The sequence below is a fragment of the Aquarana catesbeiana genome, linkage group LG12, assembly GCF_042186555.1.
Source record: "Aquarana catesbeiana isolate 2022-GZ linkage group LG12, ASM4218655v1, whole genome shotgun sequence".
Lineage (NCBI taxonomy): Eukaryota > Metazoa > Chordata > Amphibia > Anura > Ranidae > Aquarana > Aquarana catesbeiana.
Window position 1 is genome coordinate 120,023,000 of NC_133335.1, and position 13,084 is coordinate 120,036,083.

At 45.9% G+C, this 13,084-nt stretch overlaps 1 protein-coding gene across 1 annotated transcript in view; it reads left to right on the forward strand.

Moving 5' to 3' along the window:
• The first annotated feature begins 10,104 nt into the window (after positions 1-10,104).
• The window catches only part of RAMP2 (receptor activity modifying protein 2), a 943,711-nt gene continuing 940,731 nt past the window's right edge, over positions 10,105-13,084 (forward strand). Inside the window, exon 1 of the mRNA XM_073608304.1 lies at positions 10,105-10,298. Coding sequence (XP_073464405.1) covers positions 10,244-10,298 — 55 coding nt within the window. The 5' untranslated portion in view covers positions 10,105-10,243. The remainder of the gene's footprint in view (positions 10,299-13,084) is intronic.

The window sequence follows — 13,084 nt, forward strand, 5'->3', positions numbered from 1 at the left end:
CGTATACGGTTCAGAAGAGATGCTCCCTCTAACCGCTACTTCAACTCATGACGGAAAAAGAAATCTCCTATAGATGGTCGTTTCCCCTCCATCTTAACTTCTCCTTTAGGAATAAGCACTACGGATTTTCCTAATTACCAGAAGGTGAATGCCTAATGCTACAGTTGGGCCTGATTACCCAGGATCCTTCTCCTTCTTCCTCACTGACCAGCAGGGGCACCCCCTCGTCCTCTAAGAGACCCCCTCCAGCGAGTCCACTTCAACCATCCTGGCTGACACAGAACACTAAACGTTCTAAAGACAATCTCCCGACTTGATGATCTTCGCACGAGGATCAGAGCTCTGATCTGGTTCCTTCCCCCATTTTTCGTTCAGCCCCCTGGAAGCTCCCTGGGGTGCTGCATCCCCCTCACCACAGACTCCCCCCTATTAAAACCTGACCCCTCACCGGGATCACCCAGGATACAGAACTAACCCTCACCTTGATGATACGGGGTTGTACATATAATTGTATGTTATATTGGGAGGGGGTTGGGGTTGCAGTTATACCCTTAGGGAGCCACTCTCAGGGGGGGCGGTACGGCTGGGCTGTTTGTTCTTCTTTTCTCATGTTGTTCTATATCCCATGGTTTCTTCTCAGTTTATTAAGGGATTTCATTCCCTCCACTGTAGGGTGGCCTATTGATATCACTAAACAGATGCTGATTGTATACAGAGCCTCCCCCAGCGGGGGCACCCTCGTGCAGTTGACACGACGTTCAGGGTTGGCTTTGCATGGGGGTTCCCTTCCGCTGGCAGGGGGTTCTCTCTAGGCCCAGTTTTAGCACTTTTTGGTCTCTCTCCGGTCGGCGCTGGCCCACCCTTCGGGCCTCCTTGCCCTTACGGCGGGAGGGAGGTCTGGAGGAGGAGATGGTCACTGGCAGGAGAACTCGGTATTACCACTAGTTTCAAGGTATAGTTCTACAGTTGGACGTTTTGCTCTTTTATTATCATTGGCTCCTTTTCAGCCTTCAGTGAAGTTGTACTTAAGGTGGATGGGGCTGTGGTGGACCCAGTGCACCTCCAACAAGCTCTGGGAGTACAGACAGTGCTCATGGTTGCTTAGCCGGTTGCCCTGTACTTAGGGCATCCTGGACCACTTGGATCTAGGGGTGAGGAATGGCTAGTCCATTCCGCCCCGGGGACGGGCGGTGGTCAGGGGACCTCCGAGTTTCACGGTATTTTTTTTTGCTATTGTCTTTTTATGCATTACCTCAGGTTATGGTAACATTTCTTCATTTCTTCCTCCCTACCTTTCTTTTTTTCACCACTTCTCTCCCACTCTGTTCTACTGCTAGTTTTATCCTCTCCAGGTCTTATGTTTGCCCGTGTTCTCCCATTCCAGGCTCCGATATATTGGCTTTCACACCATTTATGATCCTCCGGCTGCTATTCTCACAAGGCTCAGGTAAGACACACACCTTAATACTATTCTCCTCTCCTCTGACACATGGCTAAGACCCAAGCCTCTGGAAATTATCTCTCACAACACTCAGGGACTCAACTCCCCTCTCAAACGAAGGAAACTGTTCCAACATTATCATTCTATACATGCTGATATTCTTTTACTACAGGAAACTCACTTCACTTCATCTTATAAACCTACCTTTCTCCATCAACGCTTTCCTCAATTTTTTATATCCTCAGCAGCCAACAAAACTAAAGGGGTTGCCATATGCCTGGCTAGACATGTTAACCTCTCTCAACCAGAGACGGTGGTGGACCCCCTTGAACGTTACGTTTTGGTTTCTGGGACAATTGATGGGGAACTGTATACCTTTGTCTCCTATTATGCCCTTAACAAAGGCCAGAGATCTTTCTTTGACTCCTTACTTCACAAACTGAGACCATATCTCAAAGGCACAGTTTTTGTTGGGGGGGACTCGAACATTGCCTTCGACTCCTCTCTTGACAAATCGGGTGGGGGGAGACCGAAATCCAGGCACCCTTCCAAGCAGAGTGTTAAGATAGCGCAGCTGCTCTATGACGCGGGTTTAATAGACATCTGGAGAGAGACTAACCCTCATACCAAAGATTATACCCACTTCTCAGCACCACACAACTCCTTTGCCAGGATTGACCACATCTTTACGCGTTCCACTTTGATTCCTCTGATCATAAGTTTCAGGATTGTGGACACTCCCTTATCGGATCATTCGATGGTCACTTTGATCACACAGACACCCAGGGGGCATGACTCACCTCCTTGTTGGCGACTACAGGAATCCCTTTTAAGCGATCCCGTACAATGTACATTGGTAGAAGAGGCCATTAAGGATTACTTCAGTATTAACACGACGAGTGACGTCTCTCCCATGACTCTGTGGGCAGCCCATAAGGTAGTTCTGAGGGGGAAAATTATCCAACTGACAGCTAAACTCAGGGCAGAACACAAGGCAGACATGTTGAAACTAACTGAGTAATTCAGATCTCTGGCTAGAGCTCACAAATGGCACCCTACATCAGACTCCTTAGCTAAATTAGATAAATTGCGAACCCTCCTGAATCTTCACTTGACAACGGCGGCTGAGAGACACCTTAGGTGGACGGGGGCTAAATTCTATACCCAAAAGGATAGAGTCGGCTCCAAACTAGCAGTTAAGCTCAGCCCTAAACCCCGCTCTCTAGCTTTCCCTAAAATTAGACTCCCTTCAGGTGACTTAACGCAGAACCCCAACAAGATCATGGAGGCCTTTCTCCAGTTCTACACAGATTTATATAAACCGAACCCCCCACCCTCTACACTGACGCAGAACTCATTTCTGGACCCCCTTCCACTCCCCTCACTGACTATAGACCATAGAGATCAATTAGAAAGCAGGCTCCTCTTTCGGGACCAGATGGTTTTTCCACTGGTTATTATAAAAAATTTGGACCCTCTCTGGCCCCAACATGTCTGCCTTGTGTTCTGCCCTGAGTTTAGCTGTCAGTTGGATAATTTTCCCCCTCAGAACTACCTTTATGGGCTGCCCACAGAGTCATGGGAGAGAAAATTTTTAACTCCCTTAGGGAGGGTACCCCTCTGAATGCTGACTTGAATTTGGCATATATATCAGTTATACCCAAGCCGGGTAAGGATGCCAGCGAGGTGGGCAATTACCGCCCGATATCGCTGATAAACAACGATATAAAAATTATGACAAAGATCCTGGCTAATAGAGTGGCGAGCTTTATCTCTTCATACATCCATAGAGACCAGGAGGGGCTTTGTCCCGGGAAGACAGGGCCCAGACCAGATTAGAAGAACTATAGATGTAATTTCTCTCCTCAAATCCCAATGGGACGGGAGCCCTCCACAGGAGGGATTCCTCCTCTCGATAGATTTACACAAAGCATTTGATTCTGTAAATTGGAGCTATCTGTCTGATATCCTCTGGAGATGGGGCTTTGGCCAGTACTTTCTCAATATAATTGACCCGCTGTACTCAAACCCATCAGCTCAGGTGTGCCTTTTAGATAGATACTCGGCCCCATGTTCCATAGGCAGGGGCACCAGACAGGGATGTCCACTCTCCCCCCTCCTTTGCGATAGCTATTGAGACTCTGGCCATAGCAATAAGATCCAACCCTGATATTAAGGGGGTGTTATGTGGAGACTTGGAACACAAGTGTGCGTTATACGCAGATGACCTCCTTCTCTATATTACCTCCCCCTTAATTTCAACCCCTGTGATTTATAAAGTCTTGAGAGGTTTCGGTGAAATTTCTGGGCTAAGAGTGAACATGCAGAAATCTTTGGCACTTGATATAACTATCCCCCCTGACAGGCTTACCCAAATCTCTAACAACTTTGACTTCTCCTGGGCTCCTACAGCTATCCCTTATCTAGGGATCAAGCTAACATCCGACATCAACAACCTCTTTAAAGCAAACTATCCCCCGATGCTTATCAAGTGTAGAGGGGAACTGGGGCAGTGGTCTAGATGTGGTCTATCCTGGCTGGGCAGGGTGCATGCTGTCAAAATGACTCTCCTTCCCTGTCTTTTGTACTCATTTCGGTCTCTCCCCATTCCAATTACGAAACAGTTTCTAGGCAAATTTCAATCGGAGGTAGTGCGCTTTGTGTGGGGGAAAGGTGGGTACAGGTGCCCATCAAGAACCCTTTTTCGTTTAAAGTCCCAGGGGGGGCTAGGTCTACCTGACCTCTGGAGTTATTACCGGGCTGCACAATTAGCACAAATTTCACAGATCTTCTCCAGAGGCCCAAAACCAGAATGGCTTTACATGGAAAGGAAAGCAGTCCCTCTTAATACTATACATTTTCTTCTCTGGTGTGACCCTAAGGTCAGACCAGCCATAATGTCCCCCACCCTCTCTCACTCGATTGCACTCTGCTCTAAACTTTACACTCAACACACTCTGATTTCCCCTCTGAAACCACTAGCTCACTTGTTTCATAACACAAGCTTTCCCCCCGGCCTTAATATTCGGGTGTTCAGATGGTGGACTGATAATGGCCTCTATCGCATAGGCCACTTTCTCTCTCAGGCAGGTCCCCTATCCTTGGCCCACTGCAGGGAAAAACTGGACATGCCTGACACAGAAATTTTCAGATTCTCCCAGATTTCCCATTACCTAAGTCCATCTGGACCAATAGGACGGGCCCCCTCTTAATTACCCCTTACGAACACTGGTGCTCCAATTCTACCGATCAGAAAGGAGGTATCTTGATTTATACTGCTCTTCTGAAGAATCTGGAAAAGCCAACTTATGCTCGAGCGTGGGAGGAGGGCACGGATAAAACATGGACCACTTCAGAATGGTTCCGGGCATCTTCTCGATCCTCCAAAGGTATCTATAATATATCGCTGATAGAAGCTAATTTAAAGGTTTTAGTAAAGTGGTATTATGTTCCCGCTAGACTGGCTTTAATGTATCCTGGAACTTCATCCATATGCTTCAGGGGATGCGCTTTGGAGGGCACCATGTTTCACATATGGTGGACTTGTCCCCGTATCAGATCCTTCTGGCAGAAAACCTTTCGCACCATCAGCTCCTTAATAAACAAAACGGTTACTCCTGACCCTAACATAGCTTTACTCAATCACTATATCCCCAAAATAGATAAGCATCAACAGGACCTTGCTTTTTTTATCTTTCTGGGAGCTAAACTCACGCTGGCAAAAGCATGGAAGAAGCCCACGGTCTCTTTTCAATGCTGTAAGAGAAAAGCCTCTTGGATAATGTCCCAGGAACAACTGGTAGCAAAATTAAATGATAAGACTGAGAAATTTTACTTTACATGGAAACCCTGGGCATCATTTTGTAACATACCTTTATTACCTGGAACAGAGGCCAGTTCTGGGATCAACCCCCCCTCTCCTTTCTGATCCTCTCCTTACTCTCCTGCTTTCCTTTCACACGTTTCTATCACTCTTCACTTGGGACCCTCTGGTCCCCACCTTTCTTTCTGGGCAGTTAAACCTGGTATCGCCTGCTCTGAGGTTACGTTTGTCGAGCAGGGTCGGTATGTGTGGGGTCTCAGTCCCCATTATTATTCGATTGATTTCTTTTATTGACCTAGGGTTTTCTTTTGTTTTTTTTTCTTTTTTTTTCCTGCATCAATGGGCTAGGATTGTATAGCTTCCCATCCAGCCTGAGGCTACCCCGGTGGGTGTGTTGGGCATAGGCTCCGCGGGGTCTCTGAGCGTACCCACAGACGGATCCCAATGGGGTGGTGAGCTTGGAGCCTCTCGGGCGGGCGTGCGGACACCCTCAGGGGTTAATTGGCACCCTTATGGTCGCTACATTTTTCTCAGACCCAACTGCTAAACTTTAGGGCTGATTATTAGGTGGTTAACCACTGTGTTTCTCAGGTACTCAATACCATCTACGACTAGGTACTGTCATCTATCCTTAACTAATCATATTTCTGTATTGCTATATGCAATGCTATATTGTAAACAGTTACGTTACTATATTCGTTATTCTGTATACATGCTTATACTCAATAAAATTCTTTAAAGCTAAAAAATTTGCAATAAGCGTTTATTGATTGGTTTGCGCAAAAGTTATAGCATCTACAAAATAGGGGATAGTTTTATGGCATTTTTATTAAAAATTTTTTTTTACTAGTAATGGCGGCAATCAGCGATTTTTATCGTGACTGTGACATTATGGCGGACAGATGGGACATTTTTGGCGCTATTTTGGGACCATTCACATTTATACAGCAATCAATGCGATTAAAAATGCACTGATTACTGTGTAAATGTGACTGGCAGTGAAGGGGTTAACCAGGAGGGGGTACTGCAGGGGTTAAGTGTGTCCTGGGGAGTGATACTAACTGTGGGGGGGGTGGGCTATGTGTGACAGGACACTGATCACCGCTCCCGATTACAGGGACCGGTGATCAGTGTCCTGTCACTAAGCAGAACGGGGAAATGCTTGTTTACATCAGCATTTCCCAGTTCTTCCTCTCGGTGAGACGATCGCGGGTATCCCCGCGGACATCAGGTATCCCCGCAATCCGGACCTCGCAAGATCACGTACAGTTACGTGGTTTCGTGCAGCGGAGTCAACCTGCCGCAGTAAAACTACGGCGGCTGGTCTGCAAGCGGTTAACCTAGTGGCTTACGCATTAGACCTTCCTTCTAATATGTGTATTTCGAATGTATTTCATGTCTCCTTATTAAAATCTTTGGTCTGCAACCGCTTTACCACCTCCGTGCCACGTCCTCACCCTGTACAGGTTGAGAACCATGAGGAGTATTAAGTACGGTCCATTGTTGACTCCCGTAGGTTCCGTGGGCGCATACAGTATCTGGTGCATTGGAAAGGGTATGGTCCGGAGGAGCACTCTTGGGTCTCATCCTCGGACGTACATGCCCCTGTCCTCCTCCGTGATTGTCATAGACATTTTCCCCTCAAGCCTGGTGGTCCTCCGAGGGGGAGGGGTCGTTGAGGAGGGGGTACTGTCAGGGCTGGGCTCGGCCCTTCCTTCTCTGAGCTGGCCACTCAGCTGTCGGCTAATTGCCAGCTCCTATCTCTCTACAGTTACTCAGCTGTTGATGATATCCTGCTTGTCAGTCCTGCCTACTTAAGCCTTCCAGTTCAGTGGATCTCAGCCTTCAACATCACAGAGAAGATCTCCTGCATTCCTGTTTAAAAACTTGCTTTGCTGACATCCCTTCTGGCTCCAGATCATGCTTGCTGTTTCACTACGTTGATCCCTGACTTCTGGCTTGGCTGACTATCCGTTCCGGTTACTGAACTTTGGCTATGTTTTGACTATGTTTGTTCTTATTACTTTTATTATTAAACAAATGTGATTTAACTGTACTTCTGTTTCGGCCTGATTTCATGGTTTCTGACAGGCTTATGACACGGCCTGGAATACCTTCCAGGCTTTCCAGATTAGGTATCCTAGGTGTGATTGCCACAACATTCTATATCTACTTGCTATCTGCCACTCAAAGCTCAAGCTATCCTGCAGCACTATCAAGACATATCTGGCAGATGTCCAGCATTGTTGCCTTGCAGGACCCAAATGGGCCATCCATTTTTGCAGCGCATCCTATCTTGGCCATGTTCAAGGAGATTCAGAAGAGTAGCCCCTCCTACCAAGGGTATCAGACTTCCCATTACAGGGCATATTGTCCGTTGTCCGGAGCATGTCCGTTTTACTCTGCAGGTCTCCTTTGGGGCTGCTACCCAGCTTGGTCCTCAAGGCGGCCATGTACCTGGCTTTCTATGGTTTCCTCAGTCCAGGTGAGTTCACTCCTATGAGGACAAGATCCCGCATACTCTTAATCTACCAGTTAGTAGGGTACATTGATCATTTCCGGTTGCATCTGGATGCTTGCAAGACGCAGCAGACAGGAGCTGGTACTGACGTTTGATTTTTTGGGACCAGCAATACCTGGTGCCAGGTTACAGTTTTAGATCAGCTTATGGTGATCACTGTGAATAGACCCAGAGACCATTCACCTTTAGTCCGATCCCCAGCCCATTAAAAGGGGGGCTCTCAGTCATTTTTGGGTATGATGAATCAGGCCATGAGTATTATTTCTCAGGATAAAGTCTAGCCTCCTTCCCCTGTTTTAGGACTCTGACTCAGTTGTCAGGTTACGAGCAGAAGCACGACCCGACTTTAATCATGTGGGCCCAGTTTTCTGTGTGTCTGGAATGGTATCTCCATGTTTATTCCACAACCATGAGCAGAGCTCTCAGGGTGTTTCAGTTGCCTCTGACTCAGTTGGTTTTGGCCCCCGGAAGTTTTTCATCTGCTCTAGTTTGCACATTTTATTGACCGGTTGGTCAGGGTGCTCAGTGTTACGGAGGGTTTGGTCACAGCCTAATTTTTTTTAATAAGGTGGATCAGGGGGTTGGAAGATTCCTAGGTTCCTGACTCTGGCTGTCAATGCATATTGCCACAGCGTATTGGCCTTATGCGCCAACACTATCAAGCATGTCTATCAGGTGTCCAGCACTTCAGACCCCTGCAAGCTCCTGTCAGTTTGTCCATTTTTGTGCCTCACCCTCTCAAAACTTGCATATACCAAGAATAGACAGACAGGGGGTTTGTGGGAATTTTACAACGCTACCTAATTTGTGTCCATTTTGAAGTGTTCAATCTTCTCTGCAATTATTTTGCAGGGGCTCCTCGGGTCAGCCCTTGCTCCCTTTCCCCCACGTATCCTCTCACTACAAGCAGGTCATTCTCATGTCTGTGTTTTGTCAGAAATTAGACTTAATCCAAATAATTTACGGGACATTTATTTGGGTTCTGGGCAGTTTTGCAGGTTCCAAACAGGGGGTCCCTTCTTATCAATTCATGGGACGCTGGAATTCCTCCTGTTATAGCTGATACATACTGGATCCATATACTGAAGCCATCCAGGCGTTTGCTACTCTAATAGACGGATTGCTACCTACCCTTCATCAAGCTTTCTTATCACTTTCATGTCTTTTTGCCCTCTTTTAGGCGCACGGACCAGCTAGCCCAAGGCACACCTCAGGTCTTGGTAGTTAGGATATCTCATTTCCAAGTGAAGACTCTGACTACAAGTAAGAAGGCTGGCCAGAGGCTAGCTCGTATTTGTAGGAGGACTCTGGGGGTATATATCCCTCCTCCTCTGCCTGATCCTGCGTCTACTCGTCTACCTTTTACCTTTGCCTAGTACTCCCCTCTCCACGACACAGTTCATGAAACATTGCGGCACCCTGCTGTCAAGCCTAGGGTGGTCCCCAAAGGTTATTCCGGCCATTCTTTCAGGGTAGGGGCAGCTTCCGCTGCTTCTCCCCAAGGGGTCCCTGTTCACATAATTAAGAAGTTAGGTAGGTGGAATTCAGAATTCTCCATATATATTCTGGTTCCACATGTGGAGATGTCTCAGGCATTTGGCTGATTCATGCTGCATACGGTGACTTTCAATAAATCTGTTTTGCTAGCTCATTCTACTGCCTTTATTTTTGCCCCCTTTAGGCATACTGACCACGTGACTATGGCACACCCCAGGTCACTTCCTGTTTGTTTTCCCTTCATACCCTTCCTAAATACGGTCTACTAGAGACTCCGAGTACAAATAAGAAACAGAGAATTTCAGTACATATCTATTGTATACAAAACAAGAAATGCAAATGTTTATGGTTGCTTATTGAACATTTTGGAGGGGGAAATTATGAGGTAAATTAAGGAGTGTAATCACGGCTTGGTGAACTGACCCTAGTTTTCATTTTTTTCATTCAGGTTAATCCAAGTACGTTTTTACGTGCAGGAGTACATGTGCACTGAAAAAACTTTTCCATGCTATGTTTCAGGAGGTAAACCAGGCTTTCTTGCTTTCAAATTTGTGTCAGATCTTGAAACGATACAAAAACATCCCGGGTCTTGTTTAGGAAATGAATTATTTTGTGCTTGCAAGTCGCTTAGTTCAGCCAGCACACTTTAATAAATAAACCCCTCTGCCCTTAATATGTGACCCAGATGCTGAGCCCCAAACAGCTAGGACAGTAAACTGACAGGGCTCCAGCACACAGTAGAGGTGCAGTAAGCCCCTTTCTACACGTCACGTCATATATGTTCAGTGACGGCTTTCCCGGTGGGAGGTCTGTTTCTAAGGCAGTGAGTGCTGAGTAATCTCATTATTTACACGAATTCTGTATTTGTGCAGGAAAGGGCTCCGCTTCCTGAACTGCTGTTCTCTTTTAATTCCCACTCAGCTGCTTATGCTGTGTTAAAAAAAACTGGGAGAGAGAGAGGATGGAGAGTGGAATTCTGTGCCTGTTCACAAGCGCGCTGTGCCTGTTCACTTGGGGTAAGTTTGTTGTTATGGCTTTCATTTAGAGGTAGATATGCCTGCACATCTGTTTAATGTAACCTTGTTTTATTGTGTTCCTTGATCTAATTTCCTTGAAACCTGAGATCTAGGGGAAAGGCATCTCCAGGAACATTTAAAAAGCATCATCATTCATGCACAGCTTTGGAGGACTTTCCCTCCTAATTCTAGTTTGCTATTGCAATCAGTTAAGTTTCTTGGCGTTTATGTAGCTTAGCCTTCGCTGTTGGAAGATAAGCAGCACACTAGGGTGTGAAAGCGTTAAAGTGTCTGAAACTGTCACGGCTTTGTGTTCCAAAAGACCTTTCCCCTCAGGAAGACTAACAAAATGACACATTTGTATTGTTCTCTCAAGCTGGTAAACTCTCCAAAAGAATCACAGAGCTGATTTTAATTAGTGCTGTTTAAAACTCTTGTTTTCTTGTTTGCATGAACTTGTATACAGGATCGGAATGGCAGAATCACATTTCCATGCCTATGTCTTTGCAGCTTTAGAGTATTGTTTGGTAATTACCCTGCATTTGGCTAGCTTTTCTTATTGTGCTTCTATTGAAAGGATGCTGATTGAGATGGATCAAATGACACTTACCCACAAGAAGTATATTTTGCCATATGCCTGCTATATACGTAATGGTTCACCTCCAATCGCTCATACATTTGGTCAATAGAAACTATTTATTAAATAAAAGGTATTTATGGAGTGGCAAAAATGTATGCAGTGCTTTACATAAATATTTTATATTCATATCAGTCCCGGAAGATTTGGCTGCTGAATGACCGGGCCATTTTTTTCAATTCGGCACTGAGTTGCTTTAACTGACAGTTGCGCGGTCGTGCAACGCTGTACCCAAACAAAATTGACGTCCTTTTTTTCCCACAAAAAGAGCTTTCTTTGATGGTATTTGGTGGTATTTGATCGCCTCTGCGGTTTTTATTTTTTGCGCTATAGCCAAAAAAAGAGCGACAATTTTGAAAAAAGAAAAACCCACAATATTTTGTACTTTTTGCTATAATAAATATCCCCATTTTTTTTCTAAAAATCAAATTTTTTCTCAGTTTAGGCCGATATGTATTCTTCTACATATTTTTAATAAAAAAAAAAAAAAAAATTGCAATAAGCGTATATTATGTTTTCGCAAAAGTTATAGCGTTTACAAAATAGGGGCTATATTTATAGCATTTTTATTATTATTATTTTTTTTTACTAGTAATGGCGGCGATCTGCGATTTTTATCGGGACTGCGACATTATGGCGGACACATCAGACACTTTTGACACTATTTTGGGGCCATTGGCATTTATACAGCGAGCAGTGCTATAAAAAAAGCACTGTTTACTGTAAAAATGTCACTGACAGGGAAGGGGTTAACACTAGGGGGCGATCAAGGGGTTAACTGTGTTCCCTCAGTGTGTTTCTAACTGTAGGGGGAGGGGACTGACCTAGAGGAAGTGACGGATCATGGTTCCTAGATATTAGGAATACACAATCTGTCACTCCTCACAGAACAGGGATTTGTGTGTTTACACACACACGTCTCTGTTCTGTCTCGCGTGCCCGCGATTGCTCATGGCCTGCGGTCATCGCGCCGTCGGCCACGAGCATCGGCACCCCCGCAGCGCACGCCTGCTAACCTGATCCTGTGAGCTGACGTATAGCTACGACGGTTCCTGGTATCATGCCGACCTGCAGCAGTATAATGACGGCGGCTGGTCCGCAAGTGGTTAAAGGAGAAGTAGGGCCAAAGCTCATTTGGCCCTACTTCTCCTGTGGGTCACAGGAGTGTACTTCGTTCTGCAGTCGTGTGACTCATATTCAGTGGCCAGCAGGCCAAAGTCCACTGTCGGCTGACTTCATTCAGCCGGTCCAGGTTCTGGAGGGATCCCAACTTTAATGTCGGGATCCACCCAGATGCTTGACTGACATCTGACTCAGTTTTTCCATGTGATTCTCTTGCCCCTTCACAGCCCTGTGCTCCAGTGTGTATGGACAGTACCCAGTTCTCTGCTCACTGAACACCAAGAACTGAGTGATCAGTGGTCTTCAGTTCTCGGTCTTAGGCTTGATTCACACCTATGCATTTTTTTCAGATTTGCACTACAGAACTTGTTCCATAGGAAACCATGTTAAATGGACTATAGCGTAGTGTTTATTTTTAAATCCCAAACTTCCCTTTTACAATCTAAGGTCCCTGCCTCACATGCATACAAACACATACTAGGGCTAATTTATGCGGGAGCCAGTTAAAGCAGAGTTGCAGTCGCCTGTGAAAAAAATAAAAACCAGCAGCTACAAAAACTGTAGCTGCTGACTTTTAAAAAATAACCACTCACCTGTCCCATAATTCAGCGGTGTGCTCACCCCAGTCGGTCCCACGCTCGGCGCCGGCATCTTCACTATGGGCACCTGACTGTGACAGCTTGAGGCTTCACAGCCAGGAGCCCACTGCGCATGCATGAGTAGCGATGCTCATCATAACTGGTCGATGCAGAAGACTGCGGGGGGAGGGAGGAGAACTGTTTCCGACCACCTAGAATGGAAGTGGGAGCGAGTAACTGTCAAAATTGTGTCCCTCCCCCGCTCCTCAAAAGTGCCAATTCTTTAAGAGGAGCAGGGGAGTAAGTCCTTAAAGCAGAAATTCCCCTTTTGGGTGGAGGTTCGCTTTAACCTACCAGCATGTCTTTTAGGGAGTTAACCTATACAAGCACAGGGAGAACATGCAAACTCCATGCATGTATTGTCATAGTTTCATAGATTCAGATTAAAG